Source organism: Calonectris borealis, chromosome 4 (genome assembly GCF_964195595.1).
Source record: "Calonectris borealis chromosome 4, bCalBor7.hap1.2, whole genome shotgun sequence".
Classification (NCBI taxonomy): domain Eukaryota; kingdom Metazoa; phylum Chordata; class Aves; order Procellariiformes; family Procellariidae; genus Calonectris; species Calonectris borealis.
The window spans coordinates 27,904,050-27,925,715 of NC_134315.1; the positions used below are offsets into that span (position 1 = coordinate 27,904,050).

The window sequence follows — 21,666 nt, forward strand, 5'->3', positions numbered from 1 at the left end:
ATACATTAATACTGTTTTTCCAAATACTTCAAGAGCTATTGCTAATCAGTAATTCTGGAAGCCTGATCATTTAATCAGATATTCAGCTTTTGAAATGCAGGATCTAAAGTCTGCCATCACTTCTAAAGCAAAAAAAGATCTTTAATGGATTTGCTTTTTCTATGGCTTCCTACTTTCTGTTTTTCTAAACAGGCTACAAACTTGCTACTGCTTAGATTGAAATCTAGTTATGTTAGTAACACAATAAAGAGGAAAAAAAGGAAAATTTAGAAAATGTAAAAAATATGCCAAGAAAAACGCACACTTTTTGACTACAACACTTGTACGTAAAAAGATGTTTAACGTATTTTACAATATTGCAACAGCGTAAGATCCCATACACAAACACAAAAATCAGAAATATTAACCTCATGTTTACATCAGGTCTAACAGAAATAAGGCCTTTTCTTTCAGTAAAAACCGGATACATACTGCATAAGTTTAAGAAATTAATTTGAAAATATATTAAAAAAACTAAGAAAGTTTTAAGAATAACTGTTAACCCCATTAACGTAAAAATACAGAAGACTGACCTCTAAAACTTGTTTTGCGATCAAGCTTTGCAACAATTTTTTTTTTTTTCTACATTTTTACCCTAAAGTATCATTGTGAATATAAAGTTTGAATCAATTATAAACATAGTTACTAGATACATATTTGGTTATAAGAAAGCAAGCAGCTGTTGAAAGAAAAAGAGGAACAGTAAATGAAGGGGGGGGAGAAAAAAAATGTAAAAAACCATTTAAAACTACGTTCAAAATTTTAAGGTTGCCACGTGGTCATGAAGGTCATGAAAACTATAGCTATACATGCTGTCTTAACCATACCTACTAATAAACATAGATTTATTATAAGACAGTCCTCTCATACTACTGTATTTCTCACGCGACTCCAGTCTCCTTAAAATCTCAGGTGAGAAAACTAGGTCAGCTACTTTCAGGAAAGCACCCCTGTTCATGAACTAGAGGAGGCATGGTTACCCCATCAACAAGTGAAAGGAATGCAACAGTGTAACTAAACATATATGTAAAAAAACTTAAGTACTGCTCTGAACAGCAACAGTCCTGCAGTTCAACAGTCTCCTTGAAAAAGGGCTTCAGATTGCAAACCGGACAGTTACTGACACCAGCTCAAAGAGCTTAAGCACATATATCTCTTGGTAAATTTAAGGCTACTTGTAACTGTATTCCTTAAATACTGTAATGATGTTATAGATGCAGAATTTTAATAAGTTAGCAGTATTATGCAACACAAACATTCAGTACTAATATTTAGTATGTATTTTTAAGACAATTGGGTCTTAAATTAAAAAAAAAATCACTAATATTAATCAGTTTATTAAAAAGCAAGATTCAGTACTAGTAAGTGTTTATTGACAGTTTAAATGCTTCTTTAAATCATATATAATAATCAAAAACTCAAAATAATAAAGTTTTTACTTTCAAGAAGTAACATGTACTGTACTGTAAAATTACCTCGATAATATAAAGGACTATATTCTTGTAGAAACAATACAAGATGCACTTAGCTACTCTGTTATAATTCCAGGCTCCATGAACCAACAACAAGTTCTTCAAATACTTGAACTGCAAAAAATGAAAAATGAACAAACATACAATCAGAACATGCATATACCAATATTAATCTGATATTAAACTACTTTATTGTAGTATTTTACAGTGTAATGACTTACCTGAGCAATTGAGTAGTCTGAAGAATTAGCAGCCTGTAGCCCTTCATTCCCACTAATACCAACACCAACATGTGCTGTTTGTATCATACTAACGTCATTTGCTCCATCACCAATCGCTAGAGTTACCACCTTAACTTGTTTTTTAACCATTTCTACAACTTCAGATTTCTGAAGTGGTGATACCCTAAGAGGTAACAGAAAGAAAAAGGTTTAATACAGGAGTTTCAAATGAATGTACTTTCAAAAGATACTTTGTATTCTGTGAAAAGGTAATAAAACCAGGCCAACTAACATCCTGGTCAGCGACATGGTCTTGTTGTTGCCCTTTAGGCTATATGCTAAAAGCACATTCTCACTGGAGAGACACAGGTCAAACAGCAATGGGCCCCTAAAACAGAGTAATGGAAGAAACCCCAAACACTGCCACTATCAGTATTAACTTACAACAATTGCAGATTTTGGCATATTTTGTTTTTATGCTTTTTATTTTCTTCTCTGTTTAAATACGTATTTTATAAACAAACAACGAGATATTTAACACACAGATGTTGAAGCAAACAGGAACAAACAGTAGGATGATACAAACTACGTTAACATAGCCTACACTGCTAAATTAGAGGAAGCAACTTTGAACATTGACTCTTGATCCTTCATTTTGTTTAACTGCTGGTAACTTCTCCCTTGTTCTTTTCAGGACTGCTCCATTTATGTCACTAAGAAAACGCCTGTCCCCAGTTAAGGGGATGTCCAGGGATGACTCTCAAAACTCTATTGATGAAACCATATCAGTTTCTGCTCCATCTACTATTGTATGTGTCACACGTGTAGCTTCTATTTCATGTTGTAAAAGTTCTACTCTGTATGCTGAAATTCAGTCCTTGTAGTATTTGAGACATCATAACTGAAAATAATACACAGAAATTATGTGTTAGGACTGGTGTGTTTCGCAGGGTGGGGAAGGAAAGGAGCAAACCCTAAGCAGTGTGGTAATCCACTCCTGTGCTTCCTGGCACTGGAGTCAAGGATCAAACCCTGCCCCTCTCGTTTCATGGTATGAACAGGAACAAGAAGAAATGCAAAAAGCTCTGCGAGGCTGTCTCCCCCCCCCGCCCCATTCACTACTTCCTACAAAGAGAGCAATTCTGGTACCAAAGCATGACTCCTGCTGTGGAGCTGGGGATGTGCAGCTGGTGAAGAACTGTCCTTTCCTCATCTATCTTTCCAGCTTTCCAGACAAACTCATTCTAGATGCCTCCATCTAGAACACCACAAACTGGGTAAAAACTGTATTTATAATTCATTTCCTACAAGTCTTCTAAATGCACGCTCATGGCAATAACCCCTATGATACCATAAGCTTCTGGAACTTTGCAACTGGGCCTGTGAAAGATTCCCCCTGCAGTGATAAAATTTCAGGGTTAAGGATTACATAGGGATGTCCATAATCTGACTTAACTCTTTCAGGTCAAAAAATAGAATAAAACCAGAAACATACAAGAAATTAAGAATACAAGTTTTGTGGAACAAATTTGCAAAGAAAAAGCACAAGAGAGCAATTACTTCTAAATAATGTTCCTTCCTGAACACGCTCTGTATATTGCTGCTCATTGGGATACTGCCAAGTAACATGGCCTGTGTAGTTTATGAGTACAGTTCTCACCTGAACCAAGCTCATTAACAAAAAGAAATGTTACCACCAGACACCAAAAATTCAGCTGTATTATGGCATCTGTGCAGTCCTAAAGTTCCTCACAAAAGATCCTGCAAGCTGGAGGTCCCAAAGGCACCATTCTCCTAAGTACGTGAATACTGGAAGGCCTCATGATACTTGAGAAAATTATACTGTTATATTATTAATGAGATTCCTGATGGACAAGTCCTTTCTAGTTTGAAGAATTACAGCTCAAAGAATTCTATCAAATCTGGTAAGTGAACGTGGCAAAAAAATACTGTCCTATTTATATTGATTGATTTTTAAGATCACAAAACCGGTGCTAATGAGGGCAATAATAAAAGATTTTACAGTTAAAGAACACTGAAGCACCAATTATATTCTTTCCATTAAGCACACAGATACTAACAGCAATGCTTGGCCATCACTTTTTCTAGCTATCTGTAAACTCTACCATAGCTACCAAAACCACAACCAACAAGCAATTACATGATTGCTGAAGCTAATGGCCATGCCAGCTACCTTCCATTCTGCCTGAATAAGAATGCAATGAGAAAACAACCTTTTTTTAAAAAAAAACAAAACAAAAACAAACAGAGAGATAGCACAACAAAATCCAATGTTCGTATGACAGACAAGCTATAAACTTAAAAAAGGAAACCAAATTTTTTCTTAGAATTGACAGCTGAGGCTCGTGACTGATTTTCACTGAAAAAGTAAATGTAGCAGAGTGGTAAAAAAGTTCAGAAAAAAACCCAAATCTCTGACATCACACTGCTGATATTATCCATTATCCATTTCCTTTATTAACAAATCCAAGTTACAAAGATTTGAGAAAAGCTAACTAATAAGGGCAAAAGTAGAAACAGTCTTCGAGAAATTTTGATGAATATGTCCTTTAGAAAGGCAAATTTCACCAAACCAACATTAATTTCCTATGAAAGGAAAGGCCTTTCCCACCAAAATAAAGGCTATTTAAGTTTTTAGCCGTTTAAGGCTGATTATTCTGAAACATAGCTTAAAAAGAAATGCAGGAGAAACCTAAGGTTTTCTAGGCATACTTTTTACACCCTGAAACATGTATTTATTCATATAACATCCATGAAGAATTAAGTTTTGTCTAAACCAGTAAATTACAGTAACAATCAAAATTCTTACTAGTTAAAACTTAAACAACATTTCTGAAACTCAGACTATTTAAAAGCTGAAAGAGGATCCCAAACTATTCCTGGTGAAGGAAGTCAGCTTACCAAGCACAGTAGAGAGAACTGTTTTAAAACATCAAATTTTAAACAGAAATGATTAAAAAAAAGAAAAAAAATTGAGGATCATGATCTGTCATCCTGCTTATATTTTATACCCAGATACACAACTTGTGAAATTAAAGCACACTATCTCTTCTATAAATTCATTAATATTATATTTGAAGCATATTTGTTACATAATTTGTTTCAACTACAATCCCCCTGGTCTTTTATAGAATGAGATCTTATGTACGCATCGTAATCACACAACTTCACTATACACCATACTTTCAACAGGGTATCAGTTTATGACTTCAGTCCATATCACCAAGGTACTCTTTTTACTATGGAACAGACTGATACTTGATTCAATTTCAGTGTTATAGAAGAAATATGAAGGAATAGTATAAGGACCATAGCTCATTTGGAAAAGAAAAAAGAAAAAATTTTCCATTTTTCTCTAGCAAATGTCAATATTTTTCGTTTTACCTACCCTATAAAGTTATAGGAAGGAAAAAAAAAAAAATGTATTTCAACAACTAGATTAAACCTCAACATTAGATAAATTACTGAGTTCCCAGCATAGGGGTGCACTAGCACCTCTTTCCTAGACCATCGTGCTTAACACTGAGACAGTGTTGTGAAGGGAAACTGCGTACATAGTATCTACGCTCATCTTTGCTCACGTACAATACTCTAACTACCACTGTATTCCAGTAACATCCTTGTAGCTCTTCTGGTTCTCCTCTCTATTTGCCAGAGGACACCTTCCCATGGTTCACCTCTGGGTGATGTTCCATCAGCTGAAAAAAACCCTCAACCCTACTCTGTGCCAATTAAGTAAAATTTCTTAAGCTTTAAGTGCAATAAATCAGAGAAAAAGGTTGCATAAAATTTAATTGTGTGAGTTTTCAAAAGCAAAAAATAAAGGAGTGAAAAATAATACAACCTTTGGATTGAAGGTAGCTATCTAATTACTTTATTCAGCAGCCTGTGCAACACATGCTATCAGACTTTTGAAAAAGGTACTTGGGATGAGTACAGCCTTGTGGTGAACTTGGGATGAAAGCTTCTGGGCAACAGCCTTTCAGAAAAATTCTATGGTCCACGTACATCAAAAAGCATTTCTATGATCTTTTGTTGCATGTTTTATTTGAACTCTGCTGATGAGTATTGTAGCAAGACTCGCTACAGCCAGCTTCTATAGAAGTTTCTTGACCTGAGAGAACTTCTTTTTCATCTTTTTAACTTTCCAGGAACAGTGGCTTATTTCCCTTTCAGACATGTTACAGGGGCAGTTGGAAGATGGCACTCATTCTCATTGCCTGCTGCATCAAGTTCATAGTGAAACCAATAAAAATATCTTTTGTTCATTTTGTTCATTCTTAGCTGTACATTTTTACTACAGAATAATCCACTTAACATTCTTCTTGCACACATTACTCTGAAGCCAATATAGAGTTGGAATTCAGTTCGTCAAAGTCTTTAAGCCAAACAACTGCTTGGAATTAATAAGATATACAGACTTTTGAAGTGAAATGTCTCCTGAATATTTGTCAGCTTCATCTGTGCTATGGCTAGCCTTAGGAAGAATCCATTGGTAATAAATGCTTCTGAAGTGAATAAGTCTGAAAACTTCAAAGAAAGTGATGTAATTTGTACTTTTAAAACCAAGGAGTGCTTAAAATGTTTACTGCCTTTATATGGATGGAGAAAAGGCCTACATTTTCATTTAGTCAGGACATATATTTAAGTCATTTACCTTAATTAAAAATTACCATTTTAAAACTTTTTATTTTCAAGCTCATAAACAAAGAAATGAAGTTTTTGTTACTAAAGATGGAACATTAACAGAAATAAATGTTTTGACAGAATTTTGACTGTTGCGAAGCATGTGATATTAAAAAAAGCACATACTAAAACAGTGAGTGTTACAAGCAAGTATTTTAGTTTTAAACCTGCAGCCAATTTTAAACAACCACAAAATATGTCAGAGAGTATACCTAGATATGTATTGAAACCAGCTGACCTAATTATATTACGGAAATGTAGAAATGGCAGAGAGAATGCTACTAGAACAGAAACTTTCATTTTGCACTTTTTGTTGTTTCATCACAAAAATGCTACCACTATATGTACAGAATACCCTTCAATGGTTCTATAGTTCAACAGAAATGGCAATATTGTCTCTTCAAATGGCATAAAATGTATTTTCAAATCAAGGAAAGAGAAGAAAAAGAAATATAGTTTTGAAAGAGCAGTTCTACATGCATCTCCTGCTTGTTACTTACTATACTGAGCAAAACTGGAAGTGATAGGACAAGCAGAAAGCTCCAACTTGCCTATCAGAAAAACTACTGACGTTAGAAAAATGTTTATATGCAGGATAAACTGCGTATCAGTGTAACATCTCAGTTGTGCTGTTTTGGCAGGGATAGAGTTAATTTTCTTTGTAGTAGCTAGCATGGGGCTATGTTTTGGATTTGTGCTGAAAACAGTGTTGATAACACAGGGATGTTTCGTTACTGCTGAGCAGGGCTTACACAGAGTCAAGGCCTTTTCTGCTTCTCACCCCACCCCACCAGCGAGTAGGCTGGGGGTGCACAAGAAGTTGGGAGGGGACACGGCTGGGACAGCTGACCCCAACTGACCAAAGGGATATCCCATACCATATGGCGTCATGCTCAGCATATAAAGCTGGGGGAAGAAGAAGGAAGGGGGGATGTTTGGAGTGATGGCTTTTGTCTTCCCAAGTAACCATTATGCATGAGGGAGCCCTGCTTTCCTGGCGATGGCTGAACACCTGCCTGCCGATGGGAAGTGGTGAATGAATTCCTTGTTTTGCTTTGCTTGCATGCGTGGCTTCTGCTTTACCTATTAAACTGTCTTCATCTCAACCCACCAGTTTTCTCACTTTTACCCTTCTGATTCTCTCCCCATCCCACCGGGGGGGTGAGTGAGCAACTGGCTGGGTGGGGCTGAATTGCCGGCTGGGGGTAAACCACGACACCAGTTTAAAAGACAGTAAGACTTTAGTTTGAAATTCAGAGTGTTTCATGCTGCAGCATGGCTACAAAGCTAAACTGTAAAAAAATTAATAAAAAAAATCACTTGGTGGCATAACATATCACTTGACAGAAAGGATGGAAAGACTACAAACCAGGTGTTTATTTGCATACTATAACCAACATTTGCTTTTCCTTGTCCTTTTGCAAGGCAGAAAAATAGCTCCATTTTGAACACTGATATTTCAGATGAATCTGCTTTATCTTAATGGAACATTATTAAACTCTCTACCTGAACACAAGAACCTTTATTTATCTTATTAATCAAAAGCAGGCAATCTATTAAGGTGTATTTACAACAGTTTTCACATTTGTACAGACCATGTCTCTACCTTCAGGTAGATAACAAGTGAGGCAATAATGAAGTAGTAGGCAGTAAGCTTATATAATTTATTGAAAGAAGATTTGAATTTGGTAAGAAGCGATGCTGAATTCTAAGAATTATTTTGTTCTTGTACAAAATCCAGGCTGACCTCCTTTTTTCATAGATTCTTTTTCTAAAGCAATTATTATCAGACACAGCATCCCATTTAAATATGGAATTAGACGTAACTTGAATACACAGACAATCCTAAAAATTTCAGTACTACATTAATCATGAGAACTTGAATTTGGGCCACTGTTGTATATCGAGAAACAGCAAGCTATAGGGACTCTAGAAGAGCTTGAATATCTTGTTTTGAGTTAACTTTTCCTGTTTTAATATAGGAAGCAGCTTTTTCCATGCTACTACAAAGGTCAAACTAGTGAAAAAATACTCTGAGAACATTAACTGGCTATCCTTGTAATAGTTACCTCAGACACTGATGAAAATAGCAGCCATTTCCACAGTTCTGGAATGTTTGATAGCATTTCTAATACAGATACCCTACCTATGTTGCCAATGGTCTTGTAAAGTCCTTGCTTCTGCTTTTTGACAGATTAATCACTTGGCCCAAACCAAGTTCTTTAAACATCGACATGAGCAGTTCTTGTTTATCTAGCTACCAAGCATCCAACTTCCCTTTTCATTCCATCATTCAAATGTAGAAAAGGTGATGTACTGCTTAGGAGATGTTTGCAGTTTTTGTGTTTAATGCCATAAAAATGCAAGAAGGCCCCAAAACATATAAGCTATCACTTAATACAGTCCTATGTATTCCCTCCTTAATATAAACCTGAAAATATTAAAAGGCAAGCCAAACTGCTTTCATATTGTGTATATTTAAAGAAAGCAGATATTTAATTGTCTTTGATCTGGAAAAAGTTCCCTTGTTACAGTAAGCTTACAGCTCTTAATAGCTGATGTTTACAGGAAAGGATGAAAGGTCTGACTACATAGCAGAACCCCAAAACAATCAGGAATAATAATAATAAAAAAAAAAGGTGTTTCCATCAGCTTCAGGAAATAAAAATCACCCAGAGTACTGCCTTTAACATTTTTGTTAACTTCTTCCACAGTGTAATCCACAGCTTACAGAAAAGCAGAGATATAAAATCTTGCCTGCGGAGGAAGCTCTATGAAAGAATCCAGATGTACTAAAACATGCAGTTAAGTGTAGTATCAACCCTTGATGGATAACAAATTATTTTTCTGGGTATATGCAATCTGAATGACTTTGTTTGACAGGTAGGTACACTGTTGCAGACTGCTCTACAGAAATATTTTGCTTGAATGACTGTATTTCCTAACTTCAGTTACTAAGTTGTTTGTGGTTTTTTGTTTGTTGTTGGTGTTTTGTTTTGTTTTGTTTTTTTTTTTTTTTTTTTTTACATTTCATGGTTGGCCAACATGGATATGTGTATTTTCTCTGAAATAAAAGACATTTCTTAATTTTTATATGTCAATAAAAATACTGTAAAGAATAATGTAAACCTTACCTGCAACAAATAACAGCTTTACATGACAAAGCTAAATCCAGGAAATACTGTCTCACTCCAAATGTCAAAGCATACTTCAGAGATTTACCGTCAATGATGAGAGCAAAATCATTTTCCTTCCTTAAAGCATCACCAAGAGTACTGCAATGATGGCTAAGCGTCTCTCTTGTTCCCTGTTGCACAAAAAAATTGTGTCCATTATTTTTAATTCCTACTATTCTTAAGTCCAAAGTTTTTTTTTCCAGTGTGATCAGAAACACTGGCGTTTTGTTTTTTGAGGAAATTACCTTTTGATTATGCTATCAAATAGACAGTATAAAATGAAAAAGGTATTTGCAACAGCTGTACTATTAGAAACTACAGTAGAAATGGTGTATAGGATTGCTCTTGCACTCTGCCAAAAAAAGTATGTGTATAAGTTGTGGTGGAACTTTTAAAGCTCTTTGAATGTCAACAACAGTTGCATAAATGTTTGCTAAAAGATATTATTAAATAAGTTTTCTATATACCTATGTAAAAGAAAATTCACATATATATATACACCAGAAGAAACAATTTCTGTTTATTATTATATAAAATCGTCCTAAATGTTTAGGAAAAAAGTAAAAGAAACATCAGAGATAATACATAATATAAGTACATGCATTATAACTGATAATTCTAACTATCATATTACATTTATATTTTAAGATAAGCCTGCATCAACTACATGTTATATAAGGGATCATATTTTGTATTGTTCAGTTGCTAAGGACAGTATGAATTGCACCTACACAAGTCACTATTCTGTGGTCCAGTACTGAGAACTTCAGATTACATTCAGTAGACGATACATTTATCTGTATTGATACAGCAGAACTTCATAGCCTGCTTTGGCAAGGTCACTAATATCTAGTTAGTTACAGTACAGCTCTACCATAGAGCATCGTGAAGAAGAAAAAAAATTGCTTGTTGCATTTCTTTCTTTTTGAATGGCCTTCACAGAGCTACAACATACTCTTCTATTGTTTCCTGCTTCACAGCCCAGAAGTAAGAAGTGTTTTGGAGGAGAAAGGAACATGAAAACAAAACTTCTGCTTATAAAATATTGAATTTGGAAACCAGTAACATCCTCTGACAACTACGTTCCTGTATTTTTCTACAAGTTTAACAACCAAATAATTGTGCTACTTCAGTGATGTCAGGCATATGTAAATAAAATTTGGTGTAACCACCCAAAAATAAAACACCGAGAAGTAATTACAAATCTCAAAACCCTCTGAAATGAAATTAAAGATATCGCTTTGCCTTTCCCACCCAACTTACTCCTCCCAGTTCCACACACCGTTGTCCATGGTTTTTGACTACTTTGCTTCCACTGGCCTTCTAAAGATTCATTGGTTTATCTAAAAGGAGATTAGGCTGTTGGGGAATTCTGTACTTCAGGTTTCCTGGCTCTCCCCCCATAGAAACTGCAAGGGAAACGAGGTGCCACTGTTCAAAATTACACATTAGAAAGTCTTTAAAATGACAATAGCTTCTGTAACTATTTTCCAGAGAGTCTTCTCTGATTAAGAAATATTGCAGTGTAAAGAAAGTATCATTTTTTCTCATCTCCATGGACTATTTAGCTTCTGACTAAATTTGAGCAATACAAAAGCCTGAAACTTCATATTCCCCTCATCTATTGTTTCTTCTTATACATGCAGTATAAACTCTTCTGTTTAAATTGACCTTAATTTTTTATCACAGACAGACATGCCATCAGGTAGCTCCAGGCATGCTACATACTAAAACAAACAAAAAAAAACCCCAAGACAATACAAAACACTTACCCCAACTGTAAAACTGTCATATTTAAAATTCCTTTGTAGGCTTACATGTGAAGCTGAAATCCAATGCCTTAAATTAAAAGCAGTATCAAAACACCCCTTATTCACTTCTACACCATTTCCATTAAATATTTCCCAGTGAAATTGAATGGTAATCAAACTATTTTCTAGTTTCAGTTTAAGTATTATTAAGTTCACAATTCAAAGAATAAAGCTATGTTATGATTTCTGTCTATGATTAACAGTACTATACTGAAATTTAGCAGTCCAGTAGGTTAATATGAAGGCAAAATAAAATCCAGTGTTCTTTTATACAACTATAAGAACTTACTAGCAAAACCACATTTTGTTTGTGAAGCTAAGCAGATGTTCATGGGAATGGAGCCTCAAAACAAATAGTGTTACAAAAACCAGAGATATCTAAATGCTTCCTGGAAGTCTTTCCAGTTCTATATCAGGCAATGTTAATTGGGGAGTGGGGTTTGGGGTATTTTTCTTTTAATTCCATAAATAAGGGTATTGGTTTATACAAAAGAGGATCTCTTATTTCAGCAGAGCTGGGATATAGTCTAAACAAATACTTTTTTTTTTTTATTCTAACTTTCTCTGTCTTGCATGCTACGGTCATAATAATGACCAAATTGAGGTATTTGTTTTACATGTCTTAGGGGCGGGGACTCTGCCTGTCCCTAAAAGGATAAGAGTTGAGCTAGCTCCCTTTTAGAAGAAGCCACTGGTATGCAATAGATACCGTACTACTATTTTAACAGCAAGGGCAAGAAGCATCCACTTACCATCACTCTTTTTTCAGTACTGTGAAGAGTATGCACACCAATAGAAGCCAACTTTCCTAACTCCTATGAACATATCAACACCTTTATATAGCCAAGAGGCTATACCCACTCCTTGCAGAGCCAAGGAGGAGAGGACTGTCACTGATCAACTCTTCTCACAGATCCTAAATACACAGGTCCCACTACACTGGGATTTTTTTCTTCAAGGTTTCATGGCTGCTCAGTTCCTCCTGTGCTGAGGGAACTGGGTTGTCCAGCAGCCCTCATGGGAGCACAGTTCCCCTGCAAGGTAAGGGACAGAGTCCCAGTATGAGAGGTGGACCTATGTTGCTCAAAAGCCAAAGTTTCAGCTATATTCCTTAACAGACAATATTCCAACTAAGTATTACGGCCTCTTGCCAGCTGTTGTTGGTATGCAGAAAGGAAAGAGGAATTGCATCCACCCTTGCAGCTGCACTGACTCAAGGTTCTGCAATCCCAGCAGTCCATTCCTCTCTCCATTTCCTGAGACCCACTCCACTCCTCCATCACAATTTTCAAGGCCATTTTTGACTCAACCAATTGCACTAGAAATGGAGACTGACATCTGATCCCAATCACACCAGCAAACAAAAGGTAGGACACAAGGTATATATTAATCAAACAGTGAAACGTGCACCATCAAACGAAGCAGAAAACTTTTAATGGAGTCTCTTGTTAAAATATTGGCATAGATCTAGTTTATTATTATTTTTTTAACTGCCTCTTGCCCTCAAACTATCTGATTACTACATTTATTTGCTCCTGAAAAAACACAATTCATGTTATCACCACAGACAGATTTGCAAGCGACTGGTTTGCATACGCAATTTCAGCTGCCATATGTATCTGCATCACCACATACTCTGAACGTACTTTGTGCACATAGGGAAAGGATCTCTCAATCTCTACTCAATCTAGACGCTTCAGTTTGAAATAGGGAGTACAGTGCAGTTATCATATCAGATACTATCTTTTATTCTTAAACTATATTTATATACATTTATTTTTAAAATATATTGCTTAATATATATTTATTCAACTCTTTAATCATCACACCAGAAGTGGTTAGTGTGTGATGCTTGTTTAATGAGTTTTTACTGGACTTCTTTTAGTAGTTAAATAAAACTATCTCACTTTATTTCATTACATATGAAGTAATATACAAAGTAGTCAATCTTTTGCACTTCAAATCTATTAAGTATTGCAGTAGTTCTGCAATCCAGCAGCCTGTATAAATAACCTAAATATAGGACAGAAGTTCTCACTTGCATTGGTTAATTTTTACTCAGATTGGTTGAGGAGTGAAAAACTCAAAAGCAAAGTTAAGGGCTTGAACCAAAAACCTTCCCTGTTTTTTCAACAAACAACGATCACAATCTTTCAAAAGCTATCCAATGAAGTAAACTAAGAAAAGAAAATTGCCTCTCTTCATTAATATCACAAGCTACTTGTGTCAAAAGTTGCTTACTGTATCAACAGACTCTGGTTCCAGACATTAATCAACAGCTTCTTCCTGTCCTTCCTGGGATCTTATTTTAAATTTTATCAGCAAAAAAAAATGTTGCTTAAAACAATTTATATTTGAAATACAGTCATCACAATTAAATTCATACTAATGTTAAAAATCTGTTATTCTAAATGGGTCAAAACATTTAAATAAGTACTTATTTAAAATAAGTAGTATTTTAATTCATGTTGTAGCCTACTTTTACATGCTACCATGGAATCCTTCAGTTTAGGCACTCTTTCTGATTCTCATACTTTCTTTTCACTTTCTCTCCCTTAGTCCTATCTTGAGCAACCTGACCACAATATAGAGTAAGGTAAACTTCATTTCAGAGTTTCCTCCTGAAGCCTTCTGGACAGTGAGTTTTCCCACTGAGGAAGTTCTTCCACTTCTAAGTTCATTTAAGACTCCCTTACAGGGTAGTAAAAGGATTTAAGTTCTTTCCCCTCATGGGATTTTTCACTTGATATTGCATTCCTACCTTATCTAAAGAATCTCTTCTCTACAAAACACTGAATACTTGCAAGTTGGTAGTTTTAACTCTTACTTGTACTTCAACATCTGATTACAATTTCAGCTGTTTAACCACACAATAACAATTAATTTTTGGCAGATACTAAGTATTCTGTAAGAAACGGCATTAGAAAGCAACTTAGGATTAGTATGTTTGGGCACTGCTGGGTGCTACTAGAAGCATGTGAAGCTCCTGGCTTTGTGCCTGCATGGATGGAGTCATATCACTACATGGAATTTGTTTGCTCATCATTCTGAATTTCATTTGTGTAGTAGCTGCACTGTGGTTTTGGAAGCTGTAGACTAAGTTTCTAGTTATTCAATAACATTTTGTCACAAAGACCATATGGTTTTCCAAGTATGCAATACTAAAATTAACTGAGAAGATTATAGAAACAAACAAAAAAGCAACCCCCCAAAATAAACAAACAGAAACAACCCCCCCCACCAAACCGTGGTTTTAGCAAAATTTTCTTTGTTTGTCTAGATAAATAGATGCTCTAAGTTATTTTTCAGGCCACCTCCATGATGTCTGGATATTTTAAGCAGTAAAATAACATTTCATTAACTGAAAACTTTGCAGATTTCACTTACATCAAGGGAGCCTTCATTTATAACAATTAGTCCCATGTTCTTTCTCAAAAGTTTACAGGAGTGACCTGTTAAAAACATTTTTGTTTTCAAAACTTTGTTCCACAAAATCCATTATAATATACCAAAGCATTTTTTTCCTGTAAGAGAACTACAGGCAGAATTAAAAATAAAACTCCCCCAGATGAAACCAATGGTAAAAAAATGATACCGCATTCTATAAAAATTAGACATATAGGTATTAAGTCAGAACAGTCAGAATTTTCCTTGCTGCAACTTGCAACTGTTGTGCCTTATTCACAGAGGTGCTTAGCAGAAGAACAAGAAACATCTTTACAGGGAGTTACAGAAAACAGCAAACAGATCTCCCTTGCAATTTTTTGGAATGCAACTTGCTCTTCATAAAGAATTTGCATATATACATGCTCCTATTCTTTTATTCTTTGATGCTTTCAACAGAACGTATGCTGTATACTAATGATGCAGGCTGCCTAGACAAATATGTATCACTCACCATTCTTAATAAAGTGAAAATACTGGTATTACATGTATTGCCTCAAACCTGAAGGTACGAATGAAAATAACCTTAGATCAACTGTATCATGTGCATACAAAAAGTTCTTTAAGATTAAAAATAGTAATAGTACTAGTAATAAAAAGGATATGACCAAAATAATGCTTTATTTTGCGCACATATCTAGGCTACTGCAGAAGGGCTGATATGCTCACATGCAAAGAATATTAAATCTTAAATGCAGCTTTCATGTATTACTATTTAAAAATACAGATTTATTGCTGTTGAAATCAGTTAATTCACGATCCTTTTTTTTCCTCCTTTATAATAAAAGGAAAGAATAAAAGGAAACCTCTGATTGATGGTAAAGTTCATAGTACTTTAATGCACAATCTATACTGTTTTGCTTTAGTTAAGGTTATGGTCCCTACCAGCTTTCTTGGAAAGAAGGAAAAATATGGAAGGGAAACTAAGAATTCTTACATTTTCTTAATATTATTCCCTCTCACTGTCAAAACCCAAACAATGTATTATTTTTAATTAATTTTAGATGCCACAAAAAAGCACAAATGCCTATTTTTTTCCTCCTCTCTATGATAACATGAATTTTCCTTGCTGTTACTGTTTTAATGGAGGAAGAATCCACTATTCCCCACTCTCCCCCTACCAGTGACTGAAAAATAAGGTAACATTTAAATTCTGGAATGCCATATAATATTATTATTTTTTACAAGATACCTTTCTGTACTGAAAGCAATTTTACTCTAGCAACTTCTATCATTTCTAAATCTGTAACAAAGCCGTGAAATAAATGCAAATATAATACCGATGTTAATGGCAGTCTCTTGTTTGTCCCCAGTAAGTATCCAAATTTTTATGTCTGCTTTCATAAGTGTCTCTATGGTTTCAGGCACTTTGTCTTGTAGTTTATCTTCAATTGCTGTTGCTCCAAGCAGCTGAAGGTTCTGTGAACATAAAATATTCAGTACATGCAGCTTTTTCGGTTTAAATTCAGTTTTAATCTTTCCGTTTCTCTTGTTTAACTTTCCGTATTTGCGACAAGATTAAGGCTCTCTAAATTCATTAATCAGATTTGGTATCAACTAATAAAGATCTTCCAGTTTATTCCTATGAGCTTCAAGTTAAATATCTGTGTGGCTTGACAAACTGCACAGCGTGACCACTCAAACTTCACCCAATTATTCACAAGCTCAGTAGCTTGTTCAGCAACAGCTACCTTTTCCCGAGGGGCACCTCTCTGATTTGAAGACTTAAGGAATGCTATTATTATGTCTTCTCTTACTTGTAATGATTTCTCTTCACCTCGTAAAAAAAAAAAAAACAAAACAACCCACCTGTCAATTCATCTTAATCTTAAAACTATAATCTTGGTTATGTTTGGTTTTAACTTCTCATGCAGCAAATCTATACGGTTTTGGTGAATACAGCCATTTTTATATTTCATATTTCTGTATCTTTAAAACTAGCTAAAACCCTGTTAATGACACCATTATAAACCTAATAGTGTGCAATCCTGGTTGCAGCATAGCCTGCATGCGACATGCTGAGAAAGTACTTGTGCAGACAATACAAAAATTTGTAATGGTGCAGGGTTGCCATGGTGTTAACAAAGTTATATAGTTTTAAGACTGTCCTGTGCATGTCTGGATATCTATGTAAACTGAAGTCCCACAAGTGACTGAAGCTATATACCCTCGCTCTTCTTTTTCATGAATTAAACACTGCAGATTTTCGAGGCTCTCAATTTTAAGCAGTTTCATCAATGTAATCTCTCTTATCCTTTCCAAGGAAAAAAAACCACAAAACCAAACCCTGCCCCAAAGTCAATTATCAAAACTTCAAGCAATATTGGTCTCATGAACTCCTTTTGCTTTAAGAGCCCTGGGAATCTTTTTTGTTGAGGCAGTGAAGTCTAACCATATGCTTGGCAATGCTGCTGCTGGAGTAGCCAGGAACTCAAGGGAAGTGATTATGGCTCTGCTCTTTGTGAGGCTGCATCTGGGTATTACCTTCCTTTCTGGGCCTTCAGTACAAAAGAGGTTGATAAAGTGGAGCAAGTCCAGCGGAGGGACACAAAAATAGCCTGGGGCTCGGAGCACACTGTGTTAAGAGTAGCTGAGGAAACAGGATGAGTTTAACACGGGAAAAAAATAAGGCTAAGGGAGGGTATCCACGGCTGCCTTCTGCTAACTGAAGAGGGCTTGCAGAGAAGCCATCTTCCTCTAAGACGTGTACGGTGAAAGGGCAAGAGGCAATAGTCACATTCTGCAGCAACAGAAATTTTATCCCCTTATAGAAGAAGGGGAAAAAGAATAGTTGAGCACTAAAAAAAAAAATTGCCCACTGCAGCTGGGAAAACTCCCTCCTTGCAGATACTCAAAACCTCATTGAAGTGCTGGGCAAGCAAAATTAGCCCTGCTTTGAGCAGGGATTTGTGTCTAGATGACCTCCAGAAGTCCCTTCCAATCTTAAATACTCTATGGTTCTAAGATCATTATACAATGAAGCAGATGATGTTTGCCGGTTATTACACTTTTTTATACAATAGAGCAACCCTGAAAAAAAGCTTTCCAGTAGTTCAACACAAAATCAATACTTTCTGGCAAGGTAGCTACTTGCTGCAAAAGCTTTGTCAAATTAATCTTTCCTTCATTTTGATCATCTAAACTGCAAGGACTACATGACACAGCTGTCAGTATATTGCTAGATTTTTTCTGTCTAAGCATTATTTCTCAATAATGATTCAGACTTCATGGTATATAAAGCAAGGCCATTAATTAGAAAACCACTCTCCTCGCCCTGCCCTGCCCTGCCCTCCCCCCCCAAAAAAAAATCCCCAAACAAACAACCACCCAGAAAGCTACACATACTTTTTCAATTAGTTCATAGCTCTCCTCAAGTTTGAGTGCTCTGTTCTGTATAGCTGTAGAAGCACGGTGATAGACATCTAACCACTCTTGATAATCACTTTCTGAAATCTCAGCCACAGCAAAACACAGAGTTCTTAAGCCTAAAGAGAAAGCAGATAGTAAGTATGATTCAGTATTTGTTAGTCCCTTCCTTGATATGCCCGCAATGAGTAACTGCTAAAAGCTGAATTTACTCTGTATTTTATGTATGCTTATGCCGATTTTCAACTTGCTGCTGCATGTCTTGAAGAACTTTTTTTAATATATATAAAGTAAAAATGATATAAATAGCAATTTATTCAACAGAGTAACTTTTGCAAGGTAGCTGAATGTAATACAGGTGATATACTTCGGGGGGAAAAAAAAAAAGAAATTTTACACAAGATTCAACTTATCTTAAACTGCAAACAAAAGATGAAGCAATCCCAAATGACACTTGCTGAACAGGTATATACATTACATTTTTAGCAACATTAAAACTATAAGATTGAATTATATTTCTGAACAAAAATTTTATAAACTTAAGTGTTGCTATGCTGGAAAGCAATAAAGTTAAAATATATCAGCATAATGTTACAACTACCCTCTTCTTCACCCCTCCTCAATATCCTCAGGAAATTCTCAGCTGAAGTTTGAAATTTACCATCTAGAAGCCAACTTTGAATCCACTCAGATTTAATTTTCCCATCTCAGAGATTCTTTCAGCTTTCCAAATTCTTAAAATAAAATCTTTGTGTGCAGGCAACATTTGGAGATTTTATTTAACAATCTTTGAGCTGTTATACTTAACAGCTTTTCTTCCTTCAGCAGAAACCTGAATTGAGCATTACAGTGAGAATTTGAGACTGCAAGATTACAAGAAACATCTATTTTTTGACAACACACATTTACATTCAATTTAAGTACCCAGGTGTGAATGTCCTAACAGTTCACTTTCATATATTATGAGATTCTTAGATTTCTAGAGCATGAAATGGGCATAACTCTTCATATAGTGGGAAAAGCATCGCTCTAGCCAAATGATGTCTTATGAAGCCACAATTTGCAGGCAGGTAGACTTAGGAGGGGGACAGGCAAGACCAATGTAGTTAGTGCCTTTGGCCTCTCCTCTAGGAGCACCATAACCAGGGATAGCTAAATGCAACCTTTACTTGTTCACAGGTTTTTGTTGTCTACAGCTCAGCACCAGCAGCAATTTTGAAATGATCAAGAGGCTGGGCATGAAATAATACATATACGTCTTAAATGCAAGACAGTAATTTAATACCTTCAGGGTGAAAACCATCTGTAATCCTGATATCTCAACAAGTGAACAGCCTTAGGAACACAGCTTCTCACCATCTAGACCTAAAGAATTAACTTAAGGCTGACAAATCAACTCGTCGTTTTTTTTTTTTTTTCCCTGCATGTAATAAGGATATGCTAGCAAGGTCCAAAGAAACAAATACGAGGTGCGGGGGGAGAAAGGAATTTATGACTGACTAATAGTAATACTATTTCCACAATTCTTTCGAAGTATTTTATGCAGATGATAGAACGAAGAAATCAGGAATATCAGCAAAGAAGTTTTTCAAGGCATTTGCTTTCTCTTTTTAAGTCAGAGCCTAATTATTTCTTCTATTTTTAATTAAAAAAAGTATTTGTGGAAAACAAAATATCATTAAGTCTGCTTCTTAACAGACTGGAACAACAACACAGAAAAATTATACACTTTCTCTATTTATCCAAGCAGGCATTAACACTCAAGCTTAATAAATGTTTAAATATAAATGCCAGCCATGCTAACCACTTCATTTTTGAACAACACACCAAGAGCAGGCAGCAAATGCCAAGGACATACTGTACTGCCACATGAAAGGATACACATGAGAAACTTTGCAACGTCATCGGCTGCAATTTAAATCTAATGCAAAAATAAATATAAATTTCTTTAATCGATTCCAGAGAGAGACGTACTTAAGTTTTTTTTTGTTTTGTTTTGTTTTTTTTTTAAAGATTGAATTTTATGCTTTTCAGAAGTTAGCAATTCACTCTTCTGAACAGTAAATCTTTTCATCTGTTGAAAAGAAGGGTACAAAAAGTACTTGAACAAACTTCTTAACACTAATATATATGTACAGTGGTTTTAAAGACGGGTGGAATTTTTCACTTTTTATGTTGATTAATTTGGTCCAATCTAACTGCTAAGGAAAAAATGATACCAGTTGTACCACTGATTTAATGAGAACAGTACTTAAGAATTGGATTGAAATTTTCATATCAGTTCACACAGGATAGCAGATATTGTTCTATTTTTACCTTTTCTGTAACCAAATATATAGGCTTATGACCCAAACTAACTTCACATCTAAGTAACTTTTCCTTGACTGATCCTGGTTAGGCCTTTACAAAACCCCAAACTGGCCAATCAGCTCACATGACTAGATTCACAAGCTCAAAGGGTGTAACTGAGGCTTCATGTTGTACCATCAAATTTGTTCGGTTTTAGTTCTGCTTTTAACTTTATTGTATAATATATTATGACTTTGATACTCTTAAGATTATTTAAGGCTAACCAAATGTTTCCTGCAGAGATCTTGATATAGAAAACTAACAAAAGAGATAGATCTGTGGCTTGCTTCTGCTGTCACTGACAGAATCAGGAGACTGAAGGTGCTGACTATAACACTAATCAAAACGCTAAATTCCATTATAAACCAAAGGAGAAAAATTAGGGAAGTCATATGTATAATAGACAGAAAAAGGATCTTTCCTGATACAAGAAGATTTGGCCAGACATCAGTCATCAAAAGGTTGTATTTTAGAAGGAAAACATTTAATAAAGTTTGCTTTCCAATGTAAGCTTATTTCTTAAGATACATTAAAGATAATTTTAATGTTCTAGTAACAGTGTACTAAAAAAAATGAAGAGGTAAAAAAATTGCAGTTCAGATTCCCGTAACTATTATAATTCTGCTTCCAACTACTCTCTCCCAACTCATCAATAAATTAAAACACTATGATATTTCACAGTACAACTCTATAATCCTTTACTAAGATACTAGAAAGAGGGCATGGCATGGAAGATCTAGGAACTGTGCTAGAAGAACTTGCATGAAAGCAGAAACCTTTCTACAGTCTGCTTTCCTGCTCATGTCTATACTGTGGAATCCACTGCTTTGTAAGAGTGATTGTTAAAACAGCAGAGATACCAAAACACACCATATGGAAAGCTAGTGCTGACAATTCCCCTTATTGTGACTGGTGACAGAAATAATACAGCATAAAGCTACCTTAAAAGCACTACAATAGTCGTTTCCAAGCATCTTCACTTTGGCTACTTCTTCCTGTGTGTCATCCTCACAGCATTCATTGTATGTGGGACATGAAAGTGATCATGGGAAATGAGATCTTCACAGAAACAAGCAACGTG

At 35.3% G+C, this 21,666-nt stretch overlaps 1 protein-coding gene across 7 annotated transcripts in view; it reads right to left on the minus strand.

Moving 5' to 3' along the window:
- Window positions 1-21,666, minus strand: part of ATP8A1 (ATPase phospholipid transporting 8A1) — a 127,343-nt gene that overhangs the window by 42,896 nt on the left and 62,781 nt on the right. For all 7 annotated transcript variants that reach the window (XM_075148987.1, XM_075148986.1, XM_075148991.1 and 4 more), the window contains 6 exons: window positions 18,216-18,355; window positions 16,151-16,289; window positions 14,814-14,878; window positions 9,574-9,746; window positions 1,733-1,916; window positions 1,515-1,625 (listed from right to left, as the gene is read on the minus strand). In XM_075148987.1, the coding sequence (XP_075005088.1) occupies window positions 1,515-1,625; window positions 1,733-1,916; window positions 9,574-9,746; window positions 14,814-14,878; window positions 16,151-16,289; window positions 18,216-18,355 (812 nt within the window). The remainder of the gene's footprint in view (window positions 1-1,514; window positions 1,626-1,732; window positions 1,917-9,573; window positions 9,747-14,813; window positions 14,879-16,150; window positions 16,290-18,215; window positions 18,356-21,666) is intronic.